This window comes from Brienomyrus brachyistius, chromosome 6 (assembly GCF_023856365.1).
Source record: "Brienomyrus brachyistius isolate T26 chromosome 6, BBRACH_0.4, whole genome shotgun sequence".
NCBI lineage: Eukaryota > Metazoa > Chordata > Actinopteri > Osteoglossiformes > Mormyridae > Brienomyrus > Brienomyrus brachyistius.
Window position 1 is genome coordinate 27,690,058 of NC_064538.1, and position 27,661 is coordinate 27,717,718.

Consider the following 27,661-nt stretch of genomic DNA (forward strand, 5'->3'; position numbering starts at 1 on the left):
GGTAGCCTCAGCCGTCTCCTCGCATATTGTCTGCAGTCTTTCAGTTTTATAAGATGCTTCAGAGGGGTTGTTCGGTGCCTTATCCTTGCCTGGGCTTGCTTTTCAGAATTATTGTGTTTTAAAGCACAAGTCTTAAGCATAATTAAATGTTGATTCTCAGTCATGGAAGAATGACAGATTTACTACTTTATCCTACCCCAGCAACCTCATTCATTTGTATGCTGCATGACTGACAGAGACCGACTGGTTAGCGATGCTGCTGGCTCTTACTAGGCTATTTTGACCTAATCGGTACCAAACTTGTTTATGAACAATTTTCATCCTGGCTGTGCTTAGCTGAATTTTTTCTGTTACTTATAGAAATATGTATCAGTTTATCACAGAATCTTATTCAGCAAGTCATAGTATTATGCAGGTTCTGGAGCAGCAATATCCCGATAGAATTGAGCAAATGAGGAATGTTGACTGTCTTTGTTCTACAGTAGATTAAAGTGGATCACTTAATTAGATTAGTTGTCGTCTTTAGGATTTTATTGAACATTTGAATAAATGCATATTTTAAATATGTAATCAATTTATATGCAAATATGTGCTGAGCATTTTTATTTAAGCCATGATAAATTTCACAATTTTTAATTAATTACATTCTCATACTTGTTTAACTGTTAATTTTGTTGCTTTATGATAAGATCGACATCTTAGATAAAAGCCATGATTTCTGCCCTTTTGCCCACATCCCTAAAGCCCGGGGGTGGCAGTAACGAGGTACATTTACCTGAGTGCTCTACTGTATATTTTTTGAGTATCTGTACTTTATCTGAGTATGATTTCTTTTGAAAACATCATTTTTACTCCATCACATTTGAAAAACAAATATTGTACTTATGACTTCTAAGAATATTCGCGTTACGCCTTATTTTGAAGCATAGATTTTAGGTCAGTGGCTGAATTTTCTTTTCTAAAATGTGATAAGCCATGTTAGAAGCTTTTTATTCGAAAGGATCTACAAGCAAGTCAGTGTATTCAGAAGGATGTTTTGGAATCCTTAGGTTTTTTTTTTTAAATGCATTGTGGCAAGAATACAACAATGCATTGACATTGAAAAGAAGATGTCCTTTTAATACTTAAGTATTTTTAAAATCAAGTACTCAAGTACTTTTGCTAAAGTAAAATATTTTAACAATGTTCACATGTATTAGAGTAATATTTGATCAGGAGTATCTACTGTATACCTTCACTAATCTACTGGAGTTGTGTACCTTGTCTACCTCTGCTGTAGCCTAACATTCTGTTTCTCTTCAATATGAGCTGGAGTGTGTGTGCTCTGCACGACGGCTCCTGGAAGGGGTGCTGAGTCCTTCTGTGCCCTTCCTGGACAATGATCTAGAAGCTTCTCAGCTCTGCATTTCACTGCGAGGCCACTAATGACATATTGTGTAGATATGAATAGATCCCAGAGGCCTGCCACTCGCATTTGTAAGTCTGGTCAAGGCATTTATCCCACCAGTGACCTCCTTCTTACTTTGGGGGCTGTGCTTCTGCCGCAGATCCACTCGTCTCACCTGACATTCCCTACCCCCCTGTATATATCACCACCCCCATGTCACGTGAATAACATTGACTATCTAGTAAAAACAGTGCTTGTCAAAGTCTGGAATATATGTGGTTTGGCTTGTTATTTGCGCTATGCAGTAATTCCTGCTTTTCATTTCATTCGATGTGGGCACTCTGACATTTAATCTTAATGATGTACATTATTCTGCACTTTAATGTTCTCTTACAGCCAGGGGCTCGTTTACTGGCTATTAATATAGTAAAAATGGGGTTATTTAGTCAATGAAGATTTAATAGACATCATTAAATGCTATGATGGACCCACATCCTGTGAATATTGCTGTTGGTTTTGGATTTGACATGTGACTCTGTGATGCAGCCTAATGACATGTCAGAAAGTGGAGGTCATCATGTACAATACAGCACGGCTTACGATGCCTCTTTTTCTGGGATTTCTAAGTAAATATATGTTGTGCTAATTTACCGCTGACAAGATTTTTCAAAACCTTTAAAGGGCCTGGAATGGACCTTGAAAAACCGTGTGCTGCTTGTTCCTCAGATTCTGATAAATAGAAGATGTTTTTGGTAACACCAGTTAGCTGTTTCCACGTCTCATTTGGGATGCTGAATGTTCTTAGTGTTAAATCAAATGGAAAGGTATTGGAATGCCTTCGTACTGAACTTTGTAATTAAATAGAGGTTCTTGGTCTGGCATGCCAGGGAGTTTGTTTGTTCCAGTAGCAGAGAGGGAATCTTTGAGGCGTCTGTCTTGACGGTCAGCTTAGTTTAACCCACTGGCTGCCAGCTAGTTGTCCTGCAGCACAGCTACAGTAGCACAGTCATATATGATCATCTGTCTAGCTAATTGCGTTGAGTCACAGTATTTAGCCTCTGTAACAAATGTAGGTTATACAGATATGTACTGTGTCAGGGTGTGCAAAGTGAACTTTCTTTGTGAAGGGTTTTCAGTGGTTCATCTGTAGGTTTGACACCGATAATGACATTTGGGGGTGGGGGGGGGTGGGGGGAGTAGTTATGTGTCAGCGTTGGCTTGCTAGTGAAGGGGAGAGGGGCAGGGTTGGATGGTCTCTTCACCTCGCCCACTGCTGGCCCCTTGCCAATCAGCCCCATCTGTATTTGTGGCCTTTCATTAAGTTCTAATCGTCAGTTTGCTATAAGGACGGCGTCTTCTTATTGTAAGACTGAGTGCCACTAATGTCCCAGTGTTTGTTGGTCACACTCGACACAAAGTGCCGTGTCTCATGACACCCTGGCCAAGCTGTGTGCTGAGGAGCAGCAAAGATCACCATTTATCTCCAGAATGTTATGTCTAGTACAAAGAGGTCCTCCACATGTATCCTCTGGAGATGTTTACTGGTTTTAATGACTGCTTGGGTAGGAGCCATGTCAACAGACCAACCGTCTCAAACAATCTTTGCTTTTAAGGTATTCTTCTTGTGTCTTTTATTATACGCGTATCAGCAAGATTATCCTCCTCACAATCATTAAACACCAGTCTCACAGTATGTTGTAAAATGGTTCCCTTTCGCTCTAGATTTCATTTACGACCTCAAGCTCCAGTTTAGAAAATACACAGACTTGTTAATTAAATGTTTGTTTTTGTACTTGAAAGCTCTTTTATATTAACTCTTTATGGCTTTATGCATGTTTGGAACTTGGATTAAGTCTTGCGATCTTTTCTCTTATGCATGTAGTCTTAGGAGCTTTTATGTCTGCGTGATTGACCCAGACTTGCTGCCCTGACGTGTCCCCCCCCCCCTTTTTGAAATAGGTGTGCTTCTCGCTGACAGACATCCTTCTGCACATGCAAGCATGGTTCCTCAGCAGCCCACTGACACAAAGCCCCCCCCCCCCCCCCCAAGCTCAGCATGTTATTTCATTTAACCTGCACCTTTTCTGGTTTATTTTCTCACATGCTAACAGTATAATATATGTAACAGTGTAAGAATGTGTCTTTCGGAGCAGCCGGCTGTGGAAGCGACTGGCAGGGCAGCGGCGGCTGCAGAGAGCTGTGCGATTGCGACCATAATGACAGGGTGCAGCTGTGCAGCACAGGGTGCTTAAATAAAGTATAGATTTGTCTAGCTGTCCACATTGATGATTGAAAACTTGGCTCAGTATTCTGCACTTTCATATAATCCTGAATTTTGTTAGCTTGAATTTCTTTTTATTAGGTCAAATATTTTTCTTTTATTTTGGTGGTGGGGTCAGAGATCAAAAGTATTCTCAATTCTCAACACTACACAAAATAAGCACCAAGATATTAATATTGTCAGCTGTGATCTATTGTAAAGAACACAAGATCTGGCTGAGTCCCTGCGGGGTGAACTGTGCATGGCAGTTAGGTGCTTACTGTATGTTTTTTGATTTATTTTATTTATTTGTTTGTGATTTTAATGGAGACGCAGTGGATTGACTTGTTTCAGGGCCATATGTATGGCAGAATAGTGCAGTTGTTAAGGTGGCGTGTCACCTTAATTAAGTATGTAAACCCATATGTCATCCTGCCAGTCTAATGAGGGGCCTTTGGATGTGCAGACGGGAGGGAACAATGGGGCCCATTTGCCATTGTATTGACTGAAGGTCTATTAGTGAGCGGTATATGCTGACTGCTGACGAGATCACTAGCCAGTGGTTCTGGTTCTGTTGCATGTAGCTTAGATTCCCAAGCGAATAACCAGCAACCAGTAAATCTACTGGGTTACCCCAAATGTAACCCCCCCCCTCCCGGAAACATACAGCAATATCAGAACCTTAGCTCAGTCCTCCTCAGCTGTCACCCCCCGTCAGGAAGCAAAATTATAATGAGTTTCTTAATGAGGAAAACTGTGTGTGCGTATGTACAGTTTTATTTGTCACGTTATTTAAATGACGTTTCAGAAGCTGCCTTGTGACATCGCAGCATATGGCAGTGATTGATGGTAGTTATTGTTTCCTGTCGAGCACGAGTTCGCAGCTGATATGGGGGCGGGGCTGTGCTCCCCACGGGCTCGCGTGCTGGCCTGTCCCGGTGTGGCACGCTCCCTCAAGCGTGCTGGCCTTCGGCGTGTCGCTGCTCTAGGCTGTGTCACTTGTGTGGGACCCTCCTGTGGGACCCTCCTGCCTGTGCCTTTATCAGGCCATGCAGTTGCTTCCTGTAGGATCAAATGAAGAGACGCGTGAGCCTCTGACCCACAGCGCTCCCGTGCTCTATGTCAGACGGCATGGTTCTTAGGCCTGAGAGATGTCCGTGAGTAAAATCCTGCTTTAAGGGGGTACGGACCTTTCTGCTTTATTATTTTTTAGTCTGCGTAACATTTTGCCAAGCAAAATGGGAAACACTGTGTTTTTTTATGTTCCAGTTCCAGGAAGACTGGAGGAACATGTTATTCCCAGCTGAACTGTGTCAGACACGGACATGGCCGCCTGCTGTTTTCTTGCTCAGCCTGAAAGACCCCTGAAAGGATTTATAGATTTCACAGCATGCTAAAGTTGCTCTTTGGTACCTGGGAATGTTCTCCTGGCATGTCACTGAAAACTCCTCGGTCATTTTAAAGCTGATCTGCATTAAAATTAATTGCCCTTAATGCCCAGCATTTTGGATTTTTAAAATGACATGTTGTAGATTTCCCCTCCATTACAGCTTATAATCATGGCTTATGGAAACATATTTATGTGTGCTGCATGACCATAACATCTACTTTTGAATTTGAAGTCACCACAGATATCTTTAATAATAATGTACTCTTATAGGAGTGTTTTTTTTTTTGTACTTCACATACTATTGGTAAATATGAAAGCATAATTTTAAGGGAATTAAATTCAATGTTCTTCTTTTGTTCCCTGCAATACTGAATGCCACCCATTCCAGTCTCAAAGTATCTTGTCTTCCCGTTGTATGTTCTAGCTGCCCAGTCTCTCAGATGATTGGACTACACTTCACCCTTTTTTTTGTTTCCCATCGGAAGTGATTTGTCCTTATGGTGCTGTTAGCACCGCAAGATGAGCAGCATTTAGGAAGTGTGATATCTCATGGGGAGGTCTCAGGAAGTGAAAGTGCTTGTTGGGTGGGGTCTCCTTAAGGTCGTGTCATATAGAAATTGCATAGGTCTGTTGGAGGGAAATAAAAGCAACTGATACCAAAAATAGCACTGTCTTTATGAACTGAGCAAAATGTTTTAGTGACGCAAACAAGACTCGCTACATCACTCAGCTCTATGTGACCACCTGCAATATACACTGTGGTTGCTGGAGACAACTGTCTAAAGCAGTGCTTCTCAAACTGGTCGTCAGAGACCCTGAGGTGGGCCATGTTTTTGCTCTTATTGGGAAGGAGAAATAACGTGGACCGTCTGGGGATCCCCGAGGATCGGGTCTGGGAACACTGGTAGGGAGCTGGGTGGAAGCAATCATGCGGCCTGTCTGGGGGCTCCTCAAGGACCGGGCTGGGAAACACTGGTCTAAAAGTATGAAGTCAACTGACCAGGAGAGCAGGGGAAGGCACAGACTACAGAAGAACACTTTCACAATTCCAGGCCAATTTTTCTTGGCTAGTTCAGGTTGTTTCTGTTTTCTGTAGTCAGTGGTGACCTTAATCACACAATTGTTTTCATTTTAAAAGGAAGATCTGTTCGGCTGATTTCAGCTGCACTTCCAATATAGGGCAAATGGTAACTGGTAATCTTGTAGTGCAGCCTGTCTGTGTAGCAGTCTGGGAGCCTTTCTCCTGCTGTGATTATTTTCATTTCTCCAGCTGCTTCTGTGAATTTCTGTTGGATAACGTTCTTACACCAGCCTCTCGTCATGCTTGTACAGTAAAATGTTGTCAGGGCATTAACTCAGAATGAGTTTCGGTTTCTAGCTCGTTGGTGCTATTTTCCTTCACATCCAACTCTGGCCTCGGAGTCACTGACTCTGAACTGGAGTACTTCCCTTCGCTTGTAGGCTATTCAGCAAGATCATCACCAGCAGGTGACCTTCTCTCATGGGGCTGTAGTTAAACACAGATATTCTATGATAACAAGGTAAGAAGATGTTTGACACAATCATACCATCTGTGTGGTTTTTATAATTGTGTTGCATGTTTGATAGACTTCCTTAAACTGGCATCCCTTGGACTCTGGCATACCATCAGAGCTGGCAGATATGTTTATAGCGCACTTCCTGTCACAGCTGCTGTTTCTGTGACTGCTCTGCTACTTACAGTCCACACATCAACCCCAGGGAGCGAGTTCCCTGCACCAGTTCTGTGTGAAAGCAGAGGGCTCTGCAGGCTGTTATCGCATCACAGTATCTGATTGTGCCGAAGCCCAGTGATCACGGAAATGGTTGGTGCACCTCCTTAATCTGATAATCAAGGCCGGGGGCAATCTCACTGCAATTTAAAGTAATTGGATTCAGTAATTAAGTGTGTAGTGGGCAGGGAATTGGATTGAAGGACCAGAAACTCATAATGACTCGGACTGAGATTTTTGCGTTATTAATTTAAAACTTGGTGAAAAGCTTATGCCAGCTCATGACCTTTGTTGTCTGATTATTCTGGGGGCAGATGGCCTCGCAGAAAAGGAAGATGCTCATCTGCACTACTTCGCTAGAGCTATTAATGCAACTCGCCGCTGCAAAATGCCATTGTGGTTAAGATATATATGCAGCTGCATAATTTTGTGGATTAAGGGAGCACTGGATACCCGAAGTAATGGTTGATGGTGGAGGAATTACACTGCTGTTGGACATCATCATGATCAGCATCATGATACATATGAAGGGGTTTGCTGTAATTTACCCTGCATTCGCTAAATAGGCTTATGTCATCTTTGGGCAATATTGTCAATGTAGCATCATGCACAGACTAGCATTCTCAAATAAATATTTTTAACACAGATTAGCCTTGCCGCTTTACTTCCATTAATACATTATTACAATTTTGAGTGATCTTGTTAAACTGGGCGTTGCAATTTGAGTGGTGGTAACTGATGCAGAAGTCCCAGTAGTCACGCCCTGCAGAAAGAAGCATGGTGCAGTCTAGTGAGGCCTGTTTACCCAGCTGTTGCCCCCATACCCACGCCCCGGCTCCAGCAGCCCTGCCCCCACCTTCTGCCCTGTACAAAGGCCTCTTCAGGCGGTCTTCACACGTTCACTCAGATTACTCGCTCCGATTCGGGACTCTCAAAGACAGAGATGAAGTCTGGCCTCTTGTCCGACTTGCACATAAGCTCCACATGGCCGGGCTGTCTTACCCTATCATATTTCAAGTAGTGAGATTTTCCATCTAATTTTATATGGCCAAACTACAGGCATATAATAGAGTATGGGAAAGACCTCCACGCCGTAGAATAAGTCATTATTCCTTGTCACATGCTGTCTGCCTGGGTACATGCATGGTGAAGCTGGGCCCATCAAGGTGAGTTTCCCTGGAAACCATGTGACCGTCCTGCAGCGAGGCACATGAGCTGGGCAGCCAAGCATTAAATTACAACAGGAATCCAAACTAGCTCGCGGAAGGGTGGCCCCATATCTGGACTGACATATATTTCTCTATGAATGAAATGCCCCCGACTTGCCAGAAAAAGTTAATGTGCCGCCATAGGGGAGCTTCACCACTGGCGCCCCTCAGGAATCGGTGCCCTAGGCAGCTGCCTGGGTCACCTGTATGGGTGAACGGCCATGACTGGCTGCTGATTGGTATAGCTAGCAGTGCTGCCCGGTTGGGTGTGGTGCTACATGAATGGTTGAGGGTGGCATTTCTGTTTGAACAGTGGGCAAAGAGAAGCACAGCCCTGAAACAGGATACCTTCCAAATAGTAAGGCACTGCAGCTCAGTTATTCACCCTGAGGGTACGGTGTAACACAGTTAAGATCAGACCTGCCCCATCCATCATTATGGACTCTCTAGCTATAGAGTGTGGCGCGGTCTTAGGTTAAATAATGGGGGGGTGGATTAATTAAATAAGGGAGCATGTTGAAATTGCTTCACCCACTGATTATAATCACTGTCACAACAGCTGCACGAGTGTCACTGATTTTAATGTTGATCTGTTATTAAGGTTTACTGCATTTCATCAGCATTTAGGCAGTGGATTATTGACTTCGTATTCATCTTCTTGTCTGTATAATTGCATTGTCTCATTGTTGTTGCCATACTTTAATTTTATCACTGAGCAAGCACATGCTGTTGCTGCAGGGCTTCTCCAGAAGCGCTTTAAGAAATGTTTCTCAGGACATACGAGTCTCGAATAATGGAAAGGAAGAGCGAATTTGCATATGACCACAGAGGAAAGAGAGCTGACTGTGCGGGAAATGCCCCCTTCACAGGCAGCAGGCTAATCAGACAGCCAAGCAGAAAATGTTTAAGTGTCTCCCTAAAAGAAACGGAATTGCATCCTTCCAGTTGTCCAGATCTCTGTACTTTAAACCCAATGTACCTCATACAGGAGAATACTGCTAATAGTACTATGTAACAGGCTATTTTAATGTGCATGAGTGAAGGTAAATTGACATGTCAAGACAGTCTGATCTTGTTTAAAGCAAGCTATATGTACCTTGATTACCTCATTGGTTTTTTGAAGTAACTGATCTCAAATAAGTGCAGATATGTGGGAGTCATAATGTTCAGTTTTCTCCTGTAAGCCTCCATCCCTCGCCTCACTGTGTATTTTTTCCTTTTCAATTTACAACAAGGTCACTTTGCCTGTGCTTAGAAGCACAACTTACTGCAGTCGTGACTAGCGAAGGTGAATCGGATTCCTACACACTCCTGGTGCTGTCTGCTTTTCATCTAAGCAGCTGAGGTACAGTGGCTGGTTGTCACAAAGCTTTGTTGATCTCTGATAACTCCGAGGCGTTTTGCTCATTCAGCCATGCAGGGCTTTCTGCCTTTTGATTGGGTTGTTGTGTAATGGACATTTATTGAGTTGAGTTGGTGGGAGGGGGCTTCCTTAGGAGTGAGGGTGGGAAGGTTTTCTTGTGTTTTTATTCGGGCTAACAGACAAGCTTTGAAGAGCAAATGCAGAGCTACAGTACTGTAAGAAAACAAAACAGTAAATAAATGGATTTGTCATGATTGGTTAATTTAACACAATGGGGAGCACTATAGCGGTTTCATCAAGTTTTAAATATGTTCCTAAAAACAAGTTGGCTGCTCACTGCGTTGTTTAGTTGTTTAGTTGCACGTTCATCGTGTTTGCTTTTCTCTGTCTTGCGTATGTGCTTTTATTCTCCCCAGTGCCGGTCCTCAAATTTCTGTCAAACATGTGTGTTGGGCCAGACATAAATATGACAACTTGGCAGTGCTGGCAGTGTGAGCAGGCATTGGGAACTTCTGGAAGCTTCTGTGAGTTGCTGTGTCGTTCGGTGTTACAGGCTGTAGATTAAGAGCACGAACAGCTGCACAACCAAGTGTATCATGCAGCTTATCGTAGTCTGAAATCGGTTCTTCTCCAGTTAATTAAGATGTCTGGATGCAATGAGCTAAGGATGCATAGCAAAAACAACCCAAATCAGGGTACCAAATCCACATGTTTTTGAACAGGCATAAACCCCATCGCTGATTCTTTTAAAGAATGGTGTGAGGGAGCTGCTTGGGTTATTAAATCCTGGCTTCCCCAGGGAAAATTAATTGGTCCTTGAGCGTGCTGTCCACCCCCACTGCACTGCACTGATCCATAATTGATGCCATCGCCAGGTGTTACTTGTCTGGGGCGGGGATGTAGCCCCCAGGGAGCCGCTATGCCTTTGACGCTGGCTAACCAATAAGCAGGGCCCCCCACCCCTATGGCCGTCATAAGGGAGAGGGACACAGAATTCCCTGTTTTCAGGGAAATTTCATGTGGGAAGCATTGTTCTCCCCTCCTCTGCCACTTTTCCCATGTTGTAAGGTGCGACCTAATGAGGGAAAGCTGGAAAACACAACTCCAAGGCAGCTAAGGCCTCGACTCGGGCTGTTTATTTAAGTCTGTGTATTGTAAGTAATGTATAACTGGCACACGGACAGATCAAGGGCATATTACGCAGCTAATGAGGTGGGGGGATGGTGGTAAATTATGCATATCTAACCAATAAATTTGCAGTTTGAGTAGTTTTGTCAGAAGAATGGGAAGGACTGGCAGCCATTTAGCGTGTGCTTTTGTTTCGTCGAATGAGGAACATGACGAGTTCAGCATTAAAGAACAAATACTGCATTCATCTCTAACCATCTCTGACAAGAGTGCATCCCCTGGATTTCTGCGAGAGATTTAAAAGCCTGTTTGTTTATTGTTTAGGTTTTTTGTGTGATATTTTTTGTCGCCTTTAGGCGATAAAGGTGATGTGTGTGGTGAGACGCCTGTGCCTGTGTGTGAGATGCTCCTTGGAGATGGCATTCAGGCCGTGTGCCTCCTGTCAGTATTCATCAAGATAGTAGAGAGGAATGAGAATTAGCCCTGAAAGAGGCTGCCTTTTCATTCACCTTGGCTCCCGTCAGAGAGGCATGCTAACGGACGTGGACATTAGTGGAAAAGGGGATTTCAGAGCGATTCAGCCAAAGGGCTCACAGTGAGGGGGACACGTCTGCTCAAAACAGACAATGCTGCGGAGGACGGAGGGAGGAAGAAGGTGAAGCTCTCAAAGCGAGATGTTAAGATTGCAAGCTTCAGTGTTTGTTGGACTAAGAGGCAGAATCTTCCCCCCCTTGCTGGAAAGGAGATGAACCCCCCCCCCCCCCCGTCAGGATTCCGCTGGTCCGTCTCTCTAGAGGTTCCACCTTCTGTCACTTTTTTTGTTTCTCATTGCATCCCTTGTTCTTCCACTGGCCATGTGTCATTCCGCTTTGTTGGCCACAGATGCACTATTTTTTCCTCCTCTGGGCAACATCAAGCGGAGCCTCAGGATCATTAATATACCGTCCTATAGAAATCTGTCAAAGCCATTGATTCTCTGTCACGGTGAAGTGGGAGAAAGGAAAGACTGAGTGTTCAGAGGGCCTGCTGTGTATGTGTGTCTGCACACGTGTGCCTGCATGTGCACACTTACATTTACCGTATGCTGTAATGTAAGTCAATTAATCAGAGCAGTCTACTCTCCGTCATTCATGCATGTTGCCCCCATTCTGTGAACAACAGGGGGCAACAACTGGGGAATCTTATTGGTGTCCATTGTCTTCCTAATGACATTTGCCAGGCCTTGTTCCTAGGATTGGCGTGTATGTCTGTGGGGGGTGAGGGGGTGGTAGGCTTTGTCACACCCCTGCCTTCACATGTACTCCCTGTGTACATTGATATGATAACCCGTCATAAGTATTGTCAGATGTGGGCAGCATTGAGGCATAGATAGGCAGGAATTTCCCAGCAGTTACAGAGAGGATGGTTTAGATTTTTTCTAAAGCATTTTTAAGGAGGTTTCGCCTGTGTGACTGATGCATTTGTTATTATTGCTTTTCCAGATTTCACACACAGATTTCTTTTGACTTTTAATGAGCATTCATAAGAAGCGTTCCCGATAAAATGCGGCATTCTGCAAGACAGCCTCACAAGTTCACTGGCCTTGTGGTTGGAATCTCCTCCCTTGTGTGTTTGGTCCACAGATCAGTCAAAGGAGCTCTCTGTCTGGCACTCCTCCTTAGAACCGGACTGGGGCACTGACCCTGGAGTGTGCTGGCGTCCTGCCCAGGGGGGCGTACTCGGAAGGGGGGAAATGGGACAAAGCTTGAACTTGACTTTTGACAGAAGGGACGCAGAAGCACATTCATGGTTAGAGCTCTGTGAAACCCCACAGAGCAGCGACGCTTTAATTGATAGCCGCTTCCACATGGCTGGTCTGTCGGCTGCATGTCTTAATGAAGGTCGTTTACATTTTTTACATCAGCACGCTTGATGAGTTTGCTAGAAGGGGAACCCAGAGGGTGTCTGAGTCATGGTCTTCCGTTCAACCTACAGCTGTCTTCTGGCAGTGGATCCGTTTCAGAGAATCGTGGATCACGCTAACTGGGAGCACCATGACGGTGACAGGCTCCCGGTCAGCGCCATTACTTGTGATGAGCCGTGCGTTCTTCCTCTGTGTGGGCTGATGGCATGTGATACTCACTGTGATACTCACTGCCCCCTCATCTGGAAAGGGTGCCTTGTGGTCAGGGTGTGAGATTTTACAGTTCTGTGTGATCTGAGCTAAGACCTCTCTCAAGCGTTTCGGCCCCCCTTTCCATTTAAATCTAGGGGCCAATAGGTGACAAGGTTAACTACAGGACTGACGCACATCTGGGACTCACTGTCTGGATTTTACCATGCCTTGCCTTTTTATGTCAGTGCTGAGAGAGTAAGTTCAATATTGTGCCTTAATGCATTTTCTTTGGATGTTCCACAGCCATATGGGAAACCCCTAGTGTTATCAGAGGAGAGCATTATATCACATTTATGTCACTAATGCACACAAAGTTCAGTTCGGTCACATGACTTGAGATTCCTGTGTTTGTGTGTGTGTGTGTGTGTGTGTGTGTGTGTGTGTGTGAATCTGCCTGTGTCCCTCTGCGTTTGTGTGTGTCTGTATTGATACATAGAAATGGAGGGACACATTTCTATGACTGTGTTCTATGGTTTGTTTGTATTTGGAATTTTTGCACAACACTCTATAAATTGAGCAGTGTAAACGGAGCCAGAGGGACTCCATGCGTTCAGACCAACAGCAGGTCAATGTGAATGTGTACATGGATAAGCAGGTACCCAATGTACCTTTCTTTGCTCAACATATATGCCTTTACTCTTTTGCTGAGGCTTCAGGCACATTTTGAGTCTATAAGGATGTGAACCTCTGTTGCAGTAGTTATAAACAGCCATTTTCTAGAGTGAGAATTAAGCCAGAGACTTGCTGCTAACCCTTACAGACTGGGGGCTTGTAATCTGTGCTTGATGGGATGGCTGGAATAAACCTCTTATACTGAATGGGGGGGGCATTGCTGAAGAGTAATGGGTGATAAGGAGTGAGGGGGCAAATTGGACCGAGTGCTCAGGTGCGTTCAGAAGGAGAAATCAAAGTTAAACTCCCTGTATTTGGATTCAGAAACACCACAAGCTTCCTTGTTTCATGAGGCCTGAGACTCGATTATTTCGGTAATCCGTCTCGTAATCTTTACGTTTCTGGCAGTTTGCTGTTCTTCAGTAACCCGTTCCAAAGATATCAGAGTTTGGCCTCTTTGTGATGGACCTAACCATGTTTATGGAATTCTGTGAAAAATCTCCATTTTTGTGTTATACACTGTTTCACCAAACCAGAATTTAGTTATAGCAGAAGTGGCAATTAGCATTTATTGATAAAAGATGACTTTGATGATAATGTTGTTTGCTATCACATCTGCAAAATGCAACGTACCTCTTACTTGTACTGCAAGGCAAACTCAACAGCGTATCAAAGTGTATTTTTAAGTGAAGAGAATGACAAGTAAAATGTAAACAACATGGTAATATGCCGTGTTGGAGGATGAACACTTTTATGTGACTAATATTGGCTAAACTTTAAGGACGACTGCAAACCTAATGTTACAGTAGTAGTGATGGCCTCTTGGGCCCAGCCGTCAGCAGTGTGTCTGGCTGTGGAGAGAAAGTCAAAGGCATTGAGAGGTTCTCTTACTTTCGCAGCAACATTCATGTCTTTGGTGACTATGAAGTCAGCTATGGATTGGGAGAGCATGGGGGGTCACGAGGTTGCTGGAATGGGCTGTGAGGTGCCCCCGATATCTTTGTAAGAGGACAAAGGTCCAAGTCTCTAGAGTTCTGGTGCTCCTTGTTTTACTGTTTGGCTGCAAGACATGGATGCTACCCAGTGACCTGAGATGAAGACTGGACTCCTTTGGTACTGTGCCTCTTTGTGTTGAACGAGCTGTTGTCCAGGGAGTCCCAAATGAGGCACATTACCTGCATTGTGAGGGAGTGTCAGTTACGGCATTACAGCCATGTAATGGCTCCCTGAGGGTGATCTGGTTCGCAGGATCCTCACTGCTGAGGACCCATGCGGCTGGACCAGGTTGAGGGAATGCCAGCGTTCCCTTGCTAGCCATTTCTGGAGGGTGGGCCTGTACTGCATGTTGGCCTGGGGGGTCACCAGCTGGAATCCTGAGGTGTTTCGTCATGTAGTGGGTGTGGCTACGGGCTATACCAGTGCATTCTCCCCAACCTGACCTGACCAGTAGTAATGGTAAGATTCCATTCCTGCTGTTGTTTGGACAAGAGAAAATGGTAAAAATGATGGAAAAGATAAAAGATGATTTTAGTGACCCAGCCAAATTCAGACAAAGTATAAACAACCATATATTAATAAACATATTGCACAATTTTTGGTACACTTTGATATCCTAATATTTATGTAATGCACATTCCCTATAATACTTAAGTATATAGCTTCAGATCAGTCCAGTCTTCCAAGATCAATGCAAACTTTATTAGAGCTGCATTATTAGAATGATCCAACAGAATGTAAAGAGATGTGAATTGCATGAGAAACATAAATGACAGATAACTTATAAGGCAAAGCAAACGAAAGTACATGGAGAGAAGCACTGGGGCAATATAATGTTCGGTCAGCTGGGAATGAGGAGCAATTTGGAGAATTTCACATCCACCAGCGAGAGAGCAGTCTCTGAAGTGTCCAGCAAAGCCCCTAAACCTGCTCTGTGCGCCGTCCCTCATCTTTTGGCTGCATTACTGAAAGGTCATGCTTCTCAGAGGCGTTTTTTAGACTGAAACCACCATAGTCAATTTGTGTACTTTTTTTTTTTTTTAAATATGTACATAAATACTCATTACGGAAACCATTGGAGAAGTACAAAGACAGTCATTGTGAGAATACACACTTGTGCATGCTGCATATTACTCTAGACAGCCATGCTAATATTTACATTTTCGGCGGCTCCCTTGTCGCTTGGTCAGAGCAGACAGAAAGCTGCCTGTTTGCGGAAAAGTCGTACAAGGGGGCTCTATAAGATTCCAGTAATGATGCAGGTTTGTCAGCACTGCCCATTTGGAAGGACAAGGCTGAACCTTTGAAAGTGACTTTTATGCATCGAAAGGGAAAACAAACAACCTTTCAGTGTTTCGATGGATTCCAACAGCAAAACGGACAACTGTGTTAGTAAATCGGCAGCCAACACTTTGCACGTTAACTCTGACGTTAACGCTGTCTGCTCTGTGTAGATATGTCACTCTGTTACAGATGGCTCGTCTCTGAACAGGAAGTGTGCCTTTTACTCATACATGTCACTAGGGTTGCTTGATCCTGGAAAAAAATCATAATCACAGTTATTGTGGTTCATACTGAGATCACGACTGGCTTTGGAAATATCTTGCATTTATTGAATTAAAAAAAAAGCTTGTCCTTTTAAGAGTGGATTTCTTTGAACTCTAAATATAATTCAACTGAGAAACAAATAAAAATGGCCTTTAAAGGGAGGTGCTGGATTCATAATGCAAGACAAAACGGGAGCATCATCGCGAAACGAAAGGAGGCGCAATAATTGTTTTGTCTTGATTGTTTTGATAATCGTTGGAAGCCAAAATCATAATTCAAATCTATTCTCACAACTGCCTGAGCTGCTGAAAAAAAACTATACAGGCACCACTTTTCAGCACTTTCTGCGGTATTGAATCTTGGTATGTGGCTGAGTTAGGAACCTACGTGGGTCGTTACGTGATTGATCAAGTTCCACAATCTCCTCTGATCCCTTTTGGTAAACCAGCATCTGAAGTGTGTCAAGCACTTTCACATACAGTATGTAATGGGGGCTCCGAGTATGACAAGGAGCAATATTTTTATATTAGTTATTGAGTCAATAGGGTTACCCTAGTCTGTTTGGAAGAACATTGTATTAAAATAGGCTGAGCTGTCTGGCTAAGTGACAAGTGCCTCAGAAATGGCATTTCTTAGTTTGATTTTTTAATGTTCATTCTTCTCATTCCTTTCTAGAGAAACTAGAACATATGTTGAATAGGAAGCATTCTTTCAGTGGAAGAAAAAGACCATACATCTCTTGTAGTTTGAGTGAACTTCTACGCCTGTGTACACCAAATAAAAGTATGAGAAATAGAATGAGATTTAACACAATGGTGAAGCATTCTGTGCATCCCTGGGAAGGATTTTGGTAGCTGGTTCCTACCCCATCGGGCCCATATTTTGGTCAGTTGGAGGCAGTGTACGCACAGTGGCTTATTGTCCTTGCACTGCTCTGTGCGGTCGCTGTGTTCTCCAGATGGGCACCCCTCCCACGTGCGTTTACTAGAACTGTCACCATCTTTGTGGCGCTCCTGTTCGCCGTTGGCCCGCCTCTTTTCTGCTGATCTCTTGCATGGTCTCACTGCTACTGCTCCTTTCCCCCAATTTAGACATTTGGGCTTTTAACTGCGGTGTTAGTATTTGTCAAGGAAATATTTGCGTTCCCTGTTCTGTTGGCTGTCGAAGGATGTTGGGCATGGAAACCTGGATGGTTCGTACTAGTGATACAGTGGAACGAGAATGAAAGTTTCATACAGTTTATGTCATTGAAATGGAACTAGGATAGGTTAACACCATACGTTTATTACTTGGAGATTATCCAGTTGTGGGAGGAGCCCAGTAACACAGTGGTTAGGACCATTGCCTCACACCTCTGGGACCTGAGCTTGAGTCTCTGGTATGGTTCCATGTGTGTGGAGTTTTCATGTTCTCCCCATGTTATTGTGGGGTTTCCTTTGGGTAACCCCAGTCCAAACATGCTGAGGTTAATTAGATTTACCAAATTGCCCATAGTTGTGCATGTGTGAGTGTGCCCTGTGATGGGTTGGCACCCCAACCTGGGTTGTTCCCTGTCTTGAACCCATAGGCTCCTGACTCCCCACAACCATGATAAGCAGGTACAGAAAATTGATGGATGGATTGATTATTCAGTACGTACAATGAATTTTTAAATGAGATGGGTTTGTACTGTACACTCAGCAAACAATCGATTTGACTGTAACCTGCAGACACTGTAGTCTGAAGCATGTGGTTGTGTGGATGGGACCCATGACTTCTGGCACCAACAGTCATGCTGCATTTAAAATCACTTAGATCACACATTGTAAGGCTTAGCTGTACAGTGACTGAGCCACCTGATCTTTTCTACATACTTCATATATTCCGGTGTAGTTCCATGATTCACTGTGTATAGGATCAGGACGTTTGCGTTAACAAGCAGATGTACCCAATAAAGTGGCCACTAAGTGTGTACTATGCTTGCAAACTGAAAGGGTTATATAATTTTTTTTTTTTGCAAATCTCAGCAGGGACTGTCAGCACCAGTAATGTGCTGTTGTATTACAGTGCTCATTGAGAAGGATTTGGACGGGTTGGGACATGGATGAAAGTAGTGAGTGCAAGGGCCAGTCAGTGAGGATATCTCTGGCTCTCCCTTTCATCTGGAGACCATGGCCTGTTGTCAGGGCAACTGGAACACCAAAGGGCATTTTTAGCCTGCTCTGCAGCATGAAAGAGGGCTCCTTTTTGAATGAAAGGACGTGTTGTGGTAGGCAGTGTACGCAGTGAGTGTACAAACATGAATAAGCATGTCCTGGGAAAATAAAATGAACCACACACTGAAGCATCGTCACTGAAACAGTGGCCTGTTGTAAACTCGACTGAAACAGTAATTAGGGCAAAAACCTTCTTGTCATACTCAAACCATATTTGCGCTGCCATTTTTCAATCATAACCTTATGTGTACTTGCAGTTAGCTGACTGGGTAAGTGGTACCTACCAAGGAGTCACCTGTATAGTGCTTTCATTGCGAAATGCTTCTTCCTGTTGCTGTACTGGGTATCTGTACCCAGTGCTACCCACTGAGCTTCCTCTGCACCACACACTACCTTGGACACCGTGCAGGACACTGCCCAAAGAAGCCAGATGGTTCACCTTTCTCAGCCACTCAAACATCTCACTGTCCTCTGGACATCCTCTTAAGGATCAAAATTGAAACGCCATGCCTTTTTATTTTCAGACATGTTTGCTCACTGTAGCTTTTTTAAAGAACCCCTGTCTGAGAGTCAACGCCCCCATCTGAGAGTTAGCCCCCCCTCTGAGAAACAGAGCCCCCATCTGAGAGTCAGCACCCCCATCTGAGAAACAGAGCCCCCATCTGAGAGTCAGGGCCCCCATCTGTGAGTCAGACCCCCCATCTGAAAGTTGGAGCCACCATTTGAGAGTTATTGCTCCCATCTGAGAGTCAACACCCCCATCTGAGAGTCAGAGCCCCGACCTGAGAGTCAACACCCCCATCTGAGAGTCAGAGCCCCTACCTAAGAGTTGGAGCCACCATTTGAGTCATTGCCCCCATTTGAGAGTTAGCACCCCCATCTAAGACTCAGTGTGCCATCTGAGAGAGCCCCCATCTGACAGTTAGAGCCGCCATCTGAGAGTCAAAATCCCCAACTGAGAGTCAGCACCCCCATCTGAGACTCAAAGCCCCCATCTGAGAGTCAAAGCACCCATCTGAAATTAAAAGCCCCCATCTGGGAGTTAGAACCCCTTATCTGAGATTCAACACCCCAATGTGAGAATCAAAGCCCCCATCTGAGAGTCAAAGCACCCATCTGACAGTTGGACCTGCCATCTGAGAGTCAAAGCCCCCATCTGACAGTTTGCACCCCCCATCTGAGAGTCAAAGCGCCCATCTGAGAGTTAGAGCCCCCTGTCTGAGAGTCACAGCCCCATCTGTGAGTTAGAGACCCTATCTGAGAATCAACACCCGCTTCTGAGAGGCAAAGCCCCCAACTGAAAGTTAGCACCCCTATCTGAGTCAGCACCCCCACCTGAGAATTAGCACTCAAATCTGAGATTAAACACCCCCATCTGAGAGTCAGTGCATCACTTTTTCCCACATTTTTTAATTTTCACAGCAATCGTGTACAAATTGCGGATACTGCATGAGTTTCGGCTTCCAGCCCCTATTACAGGCCGTAGGTATTTAATGTAAGGAGGAGGCAGATGGCTGATAATCCGACCTGCTACAGAGCTTAATCAAATAAAAACATCCTCTAATTGTGATAGACAGATACTTGAATAGAAAACAAGCCCCTGACATAGCAATGTGGTTTTTTTAGCATTTCTGCTGAGCAGGGGGTTATGAAAACAGCCCACACACATGACCCCCTCCACATCAGCTGAGATGTGCGTGCATTCCTGGTGATAACAACCTAAATTTGGCTTTACTCATACATGGTGTCTAAAAACAGCCATTTGCGATTTCATCAGCTGGATGGGCAGCTGTCCTAGTGGTGCATTCAGCAACATCCCTTATCTGCTGTTACTTCATTACTTTATGAAGTTTACTTCATTTAGTTTATATGACTGAATTATAAATGATTTTGTTATATTTCTCCTCCTCCTGCCTGTCTTGGGTTGTGAAAGCTTGGAGCATTGTACGGTTAAATCTTTGATCAAAGGTAACAGTTAAGGTGATTAAGCTTTCAGAGAAATGCTGTGGTTGAAAGGAAGCCTGATGATGTTGCCCGCCCCCTTTGCACTGTGGGCGGAGTCAGCCCCCTTGCCTCTCATTGGCTGCGCTATGCAGGAAGTGGCTTGCCAGCCTCAGAACTGATGGCTTTTAGCGTATACAGACTGAGCACTTAGATACCCGACTAGACACATTAATTTTCTTATCCAGTGTAGCCTTTTTTGTCTGCTGCTGTTTGAAAACCAATAATCCAAGAGCACCGACTTTGAGAATTATGGGAAAAGATAAAGAAGAGAGTCTTTTCCTTCAAATTGAAGATACCACCCTCTACAAGTCAGCTATACATTTCAAATAGGATTTTTTTTTTTGGTTCACCAGCTGGTGTACAGAGGAGCCTCAGAAGCAGTGACAGATGCCCCAGGACGCTCTCCAGTGACTGTCTTCATTCCTCCAATTATGCTGATGGTGCTCAGTGCAGCGTAGGCTCTTTAAACTTTTATACCGCCCTGGTTTGCGTGTGCTTGTGCTGCTGCGTGCAGTATGATGAGATCAGTCATCGGTAGCATTGCTAATGGTGCTCTCTTGGACAGTGGGAGGGGCTTAAGGCCGACCCCCTTCATGTTAGTCATCAGCTTACCCCTGAAAGTAGCCCCCCCTTTGAAGGGGCTGTGAATAAACGTTGGTCCCTCTTTAATTATTGAGAATGTTTTTCAGTAACCCGCATAATCTGGAGAAACCAAGTCCGCTTATACAAAAAGGGACGTTTAGCTTGGTGTGTAAGGACATGCCTTGTGACCTGCAGATGGCTGCGAGCTCTGGGCCAGGCAGGCGGGCATTTGTGGGCCGCCTGCTTTTCCTGTGGTTGTCTCTTCACTTATTTATCAGCGTGAAAAGCGTGACTGCAAGGTGGCAGTCAGAGGATTGACGGAGCGAGACTCTGAGACGACAAGGTAATCCTGCTAGACTGGCAGCTGAGCCCGGACATGTGCAGGCCAGGAAGATACTGGATGCCGCTCTTGCACGTCTGTCTGACTCCTGAGACTTGTTCTGATTTGTTTGCTTTGTTTTTGAACAAAAAAGGGAGTGTTTCTGGAAGGCGGGGATGGACGGGAGTTATTTTTAGAGCGTTGCTGTAAGTTTGCGACATACTTGGTGTACTGAGGAAGGATGCATGAAGGATATGGTGACAGCGAAACCAGGCAGACTTTTCCCATGATAAAGAGCTAGAGGTCAGACTATGGAACATTCTCTCTCCTCCCCCAGAACTTTCCTTATTCGAATTTATGTTTTTGGGTGATCTGAGAAAAAAAAAATTAATGAATTGTGAGGCACCAGCTGTGTGTGTGTGTTTTTTTTTTTATTAGCTATTGTAAGACAACTCCTTTGTCATATTTTGCAGTTGTTAAGAGTTTTATAGGAGGTACAGTTTCATCTCTGATATGTTTAAAGTAATTTATTTTTCTGGGCTATTTTCTAGCTGGTGAGGGAGCTGTCAATGGACCACAAACTTCTCTATTCCATGGGAAAGACTGCTCACTGCTTCTCTAACCACTGGTAATTAAGAGGTGACCCACCCAGTCAGAAAATTACCCCTCTCGAAATGATAGGTTGTTTTGTTACTCTGTCCCTGTCTTGTAATTGAACCAGTAGAAGGTGTTTGTTTTTCACCGAGCCTCAAAAAAACATTTAATGTGATTCCTCTCGCAGTTTGCACACATAGTCATTCGGTCAGTTGAATGTTTGCTTTTTGCTGCAAATTCATCTGGCGAGAAAGACAAGGTTCGGTGGGTAGTATTGCTATGATTGCGTTGCTGCGACTGATACACTGGGCCAGTCAATCCTATGGGCGACACAGGCGCTAACTCCTGAGAGGTGCTGACTTAGCAAACGATGGGGCACCGTCTGAGACAAAGTGAGAATGACTTGCCCGTGCCTCTGGAAAGACTCGCACTCTGTGGTTCCCGACAGAAGAGCTGCACTGCCCTGCTGGTGCTCCGATTGCTGCTGTCGTCCTTTTGGCTTCCAGGACTCTCCTAGCCTCTGGCTTATGGCCTCATCTCCAGCTGCTGCCAGGCTGGCTTGACTCTGATACAGGATATGAGCTCTGACACAGCCCCCTGCCTGCTATGGGGCTTCCTCCCAATGCCCAGGGCAGCCCTCTGAAAGGATGCAATAAGTAAAATGACTAACCTAGGGTGATGGAAAAAAGAGGTCTTCGTGTAATTGTGGGATATTGCTCAAGTTTATCAGCTGGGAGGTCTCATCTGGGCTGGAGCTATTGTCTGAGCACTCTATAAATAAACATTTGGATGGCAAAACAAAGACATCAGCAGTCCAGCTCAGTCAAGGAAGCCGAAAGCTGTGGACTTGCTCATTACGCAGCATTTGACACAAGTAAATTCTTTTCGATTTTTGTTGCAATTCATGACTGCCGTGACATCGTCCTGGGTGGAATTAGCAGGCAGGATGTGAGCCTGTGTGTTTTGAAGACGGTCAGCAATGTTTTGGGTGGGCTTCCACTAATGAGACTAGTGTTTCCTGTCCTCTAATCATTTCTTTTTTGTTTCCTTCAGTGTAAAATCATTGCTGAAATGTCACTTGTCATTCCTGGCTGGGAACTTTGGTCTGTTAGAACTTATGTTGTGCCGGAAGGTGGTCAGAAGAGCAATGGAGAACATAGAGCGAGTGGTGTAAGCCTGCTTTGCGGTCAATGGCTTCCTGTGCGTAGGGTAATTAATACGGATACTTCCCAGAATTCTCGCTGAACCCCCTGTGTTTCCTGGTACAGTTCTTGTTGACCTGAGTCTCAGTACGACGTGTCCCTACGACCTCTCTTTAGTCACTCATTTACGACTCTTCAAACCACCTGAGTTTCAGAACCCGTTTAACCTCCAGGCCTGCAGCTCTTCCATAGGAATTGCTTGTGAAAGGTCTGCATCCTGTTTCCAGCACGCTCTGAAAGCGCGTTAAAAAAAATCCACAGACCTCCTGGTTATTCGGGGAGGAGCCATGAGCAGATTATAGCGTATAATTTATTTGAGCTCTTTCTGCAATTAATTGCACATTGGCTAATGTTGTTCTGACTTGATTTTGTGGCTCTAATCAATAATATGGACAATGGGTTGGTTTCCATTTGTGAGAATGAGTGGTCCCAGAAGAGTCATGTTAATTATTCCCATGCCGAAAAGTGCTTGATTGTTGTCCCTGAGAAGGGCAGAACATTTCATAATCACTATAAGTGACACATGTGAAGACTCACTGCCACAGTGGTCCCATGGCTCACTGCTTGCTCCCATAATTCACCAGGCCATGTGAAAATACAAAGACTATTCTAGGACGGCTTCTTAAGTGATTGGGGCGGACAATTACAGGCTCTCAATATTCATAAGTAGCAGTTAAGATTTCCGTATGATAAAAGGAAGCTGTCAACATTCACTGGATATGCAATGGTGTAGCTTCATTCGAACGTCTCCCGTCATCACTGTATTGAATACATGATGTGTAATGAGATGTAATAGATGATTAGTAGGGCTGGGTGATACAGACCAAAAACCATATCTCGTTATTTTCTCTGAAGTGGGGTAAATGTTTCGTTTTAAGTCAAAAATACAAAATAAAATACAAAATAAAAAGTAACAAAATGCAAATACAGGGTTTCCATCCCTGTTTGCAAATATACAGCTTTTCAGTATAGATATATATTTTTATTCCAAATAGTCTCAAAATAAAGACAACAATAAATTATGCTTATATCTGTGTTGCAGGGGTCAGATAAAGCAGCTACGACATAAATCTCATTTACTATGTCCATCAGTAGACTTTTTCTGTCTGTTTATGATATTGCTTGTTTACGAACATAAAGCTACCTAAATCTGAACTGAAACATATTTAGGAAATGGTTCTACACCAGAAGCCTGGCAGCCATTGAACGTGCACTTAATAAATTAACTGGAAAGATCCTCATTTTAAGATATTAGCCTTCAATAAGGTGAAATATTCAAAGTGAACTTTGTCATCTCCGCTATATACAAGTATACAGAGAGACGAGACGACGTGGCTCCAGCTTTACAGAACAAACCACCTACACAGAACAAAAGGCACATAGAAATGACATATATAAATACAAAAATACACTAAAAATACCAATTCTAATCCTAAGTTTATTGCAAATATTGCAAATTCTGACATTTTATCCTCTGAGACACCTGGCAGTTTTTCTTTAAACGAAATGAACCATATAACCATAACTCTTTGGCAATCCCCTCCATCCACTTCCCAGGGAGTCGCTAATGGTGAATGGCTGTGAATTCTGGGATTCTGTGCAATGATATGACCAAAGATCTCCTGCTGCTTACAGCCAGGAAGGAATTATTGGTGTCTATTCAAACTCTTTTAATAGACTCCGAATTTCAGTTGATATAAATGGTATTGTCTCATCCTGTATCTTCTTTAAGAATATATTAATATATTCTTATATACCATAAAAAAACAATATACTGTCCAGCACTGTAAGTATATGTAATACATTTGTATAGCAGATAACAGTTGCAGTTTCTGACCCTTAGATGATTATTTAAAAATGTAAATGAAATGCCTAAGTGGAGGACGGCCCTTTGTGTCTGGTAATGACGCCTCTGCCAGGCCATATGTATCACTCGCCCCCGGCAGATGCTAAGTGCACCTTTGTACCTCTGGGACAGAATCACACACCATATTATAATTAATTTCCTGCACAGACACGTTTAGGTGCATTAATATACTCATTTTAAGCAGATTATGTTTATATGTGTGTATATATATATATATATATCTGTGCTGCCAAGCTGAGTATGTGCTTGCTTATCTCCAGCGGGTATCTCCTTGGGTACCTCCTAGGGCACCTCCTCTGTTGTCTCCTGACTTAAGCCAACTGTGTCCTTTGACACAGTCAAAGCATTTCTTTGGGGGTCTTTGGGGGTCTGATGGTGTGTCTGTAAACTTCACATCCAAACAAACAGTGGTGTTGACTGGCTTGGCCTGACGTTTCTGTGAGAACATAAGGCAGCGAAATGGTTTCCCAGAGAAACTACCATTTGTAGACAAACCCGAGTTGTGGTGTCCACAAGAGGCAGGTGCAACATAGGCTGGAATTAAGGCTGTGCGGAGTCTCTTACAACTACATTGTTCTAATTTATATTTCTGCATTACTTACAAACACTGTGGGTTTGTAAGTAACTTCCATTACTCTTCAGTACTGGGTCTGCTGGGATTGAAGACTCTGTCTCTCAGCAACGGTCTGCCCGGTGCATTCTCAGATAAACATACTTTAGGGATAGTGCTGATATTGGCTTACTGATGGATAGCTGAGAAAACCTAACATAGCCAGTACATGCAACACCTGTATGGGAAAAGCAGGTTTGACAATTTGGATAACTCTGATCTGAGTTTTAATTTGAGTTTACTTAATTAACCTCTGTCCTATTATAGGAAGTCATTTAATAGCTGTAAAATGTTTGGCATTTGTTGTAAAGGTGTTGTGACGATAATGATGTACTCTTGTGTTCTGTGTTCTTTTCCAGAGCCTGTTGATGGAGGTAAATTTTTAATTAAATCATGTAGCTGGATGGACAGAAGGGAGAAAATACCACTTTAATACCCAAATTAGAGACAAATGGTGAGGAGAATTGACCTTTTTGCCTTGTTTTTTCGTGCGTTGTATTTATCTGTAGTGTTTCTTTGACGTGTTGACTGCTGGGAATTTAAAAATGTAATGCAAAGTAAAGGGAAATCCGAGAAATCAGAAGCCAATTGCAGACACTTTGCTGGGAGACACACCCAAGTCACTCAGTTGTGGATCTTTCGTGTCCCTCCCCTGTGCCCAGAATGTTCGGCATGCCGCCAGGGATGGTGCGGAGCATCGCCGTGCAGGTGCTGCTCTCCCTGCTTTGCAATAGTGTGCCGGCAGGCGCTGGCTACCCCTCCTTCTCCCGCAGTGACACCATTTTCGAGCACCTGGCCCTGCACCCTAATCCAGAGGTGGGCACGGTTTATGTGGGGGCTCGCAACCGTCTTTTCCAGCTGGACCGAGACCTGAGGGAGGCACTGGAGGTGCTGACGGGGCCGGTGAATGACAGCAAGGAGTGCCTGCCCCCCATCACGGAGACCAACTGCCCCCAGGCTCGCATCACCAGTAACCACAACAAGTTGCTGCTGGTGGACCGCTACTCCCAGGAGCTGATCAGCTGCGGAAGTGTCAACCAGGGCATTTGTGAGAAGCGCAGCCTGGCCTCCATCCAAGAGGTGCTTTTCTCAGCCGAGAGGCCCGTGGACACACAGTATGTGGCGGCCAATGACCCCTACGTCTCCACTGTGGGCTTGGTGGTGCGGCCGCGCGCCAAGCTGCCAGTGCTCTTCGTGGGGCGGGGCTACACCAGCAGTCACCCGCCCATCTCCACCCGCAACCTGGCCTCAGAGCCCCTTTTCTCCTACGAGGAGACGGCCAAGTTGGCGGTGGCCGGCCGGCTGTCCGAGTATGACCACCACTTCGTCACTGCCTTCTCCCGCCATTCCCACGTTTACTTCCTCTTCTGCCGGCGGGATCTGAAGTCCCCCTCGCGGGAGTACAAGACATACGTGTCGCGCATATGCCTGGATGACACGTCCTATTACTCGTATGTGGAGGTGCCCCTGGAATGCCGCTCGGCACAGCGGGGGGTCAGCTACAGCATTATGGAGGCAGCGCATCTGGGCCAGCCGCGGGAGGTACAGGGCCAAGAGGTGCTCCTAGGGGTGTTCTCCACCCGCCTGAGCTCCTCTGGCTCCGCCAGCGAGGACTCAGCCCTATGCGTCTACTCCCTCGAAGACCTGGACCAGCAGATCAACTCCACACGAGACGTGTGCTACACTCAGGATGGCCGGACCCAGGGGAGCTCAGAGGTGGCCTACATTGAGTACGAGGTCAAATCCAACTGCGCCAACCTACCCTTGGTGAGACCTGCCTTTCCACCTGTGGCCTGAACACATTTCACTGATATCACATGTAGCCAGAGGTGGACATTTCTGGTCCAGAAAATAAAAATCCAGACCAAGATTTTGTTTCACTGTCACTCTTTATGCTTAGCTGGTTGGTTGAAACAAAATCTTGGTCTGGATTTTTATTTTCAGTGATTGTACAGGCAATGACAGTTGAAATTTTACAGTGTCCTCTGTGCATTTCAAGGTGGTCTCTTTGCATGGTACATTTGATGTTGTTTTGCCAAAGTAATTTGATTCCGAATTGTTTTTTGTTAATGGTGCTTAATTAGTACTTTTTGCTCAGCGTAGTCAGAAGCAGCCGTTGAAGGCCGAAAGGCAGTGAGCTGAAGAACACGGTCCGGCTCCTCACCTGTGTACCCGCTGCTCTCTAGGCGCAGAAACAGGACAGCAGCCCATTGACAAAAAAAGCTAAATGAAACTCATTTTTCCTGTTTTTCCTGCAATTGGAATCCCATCCAAATAACGCAGATTTAACTTTATAAATAAGATCAAAACAAAACAGTATTTTGAAGTTCCTTTGCTCTGTGTGTGTGTTTGCACATGCAGTTTGTGGCTTCACACAGTCCCCAGTGAGCTTTTTGCCAGCTTTGATACCGTTCATGGGAGGCTGAGGATTATAGACCAGAAATGGCAAAAGGATCATCTCTTTCAATGGAAATATTGTAATATATGAAT

General features: G+C 44.5%; 1 protein-coding gene across 9 annotated transcripts in view; it reads left to right on the forward strand.

Annotated features, from left to right (window-relative positions):
* The window catches only part of plxnb1a (plexin b1a), a 70,480-nt gene that overhangs the window by 13,129 nt on the left and 29,690 nt on the right, over window positions 1-27,661 (forward strand). For 3 of the 9 annotated variants that reach the window (XM_049016879.1, XM_049016888.1, XM_049016885.1), the window contains exons 2-3: window positions 25,531-25,625; window positions 25,834-26,938. In XM_049016879.1, coding sequence (XP_048872836.1) covers window positions 25,835-26,938 — 1,104 coding nt within the window. In that variant the 5' untranslated portion in view covers window positions 25,531-25,625; window position 25,834. The other 6 variants (XM_049016882.1, XM_049016881.1, XM_049016880.1 and 3 more) reach the window with 6 other exon arrangements.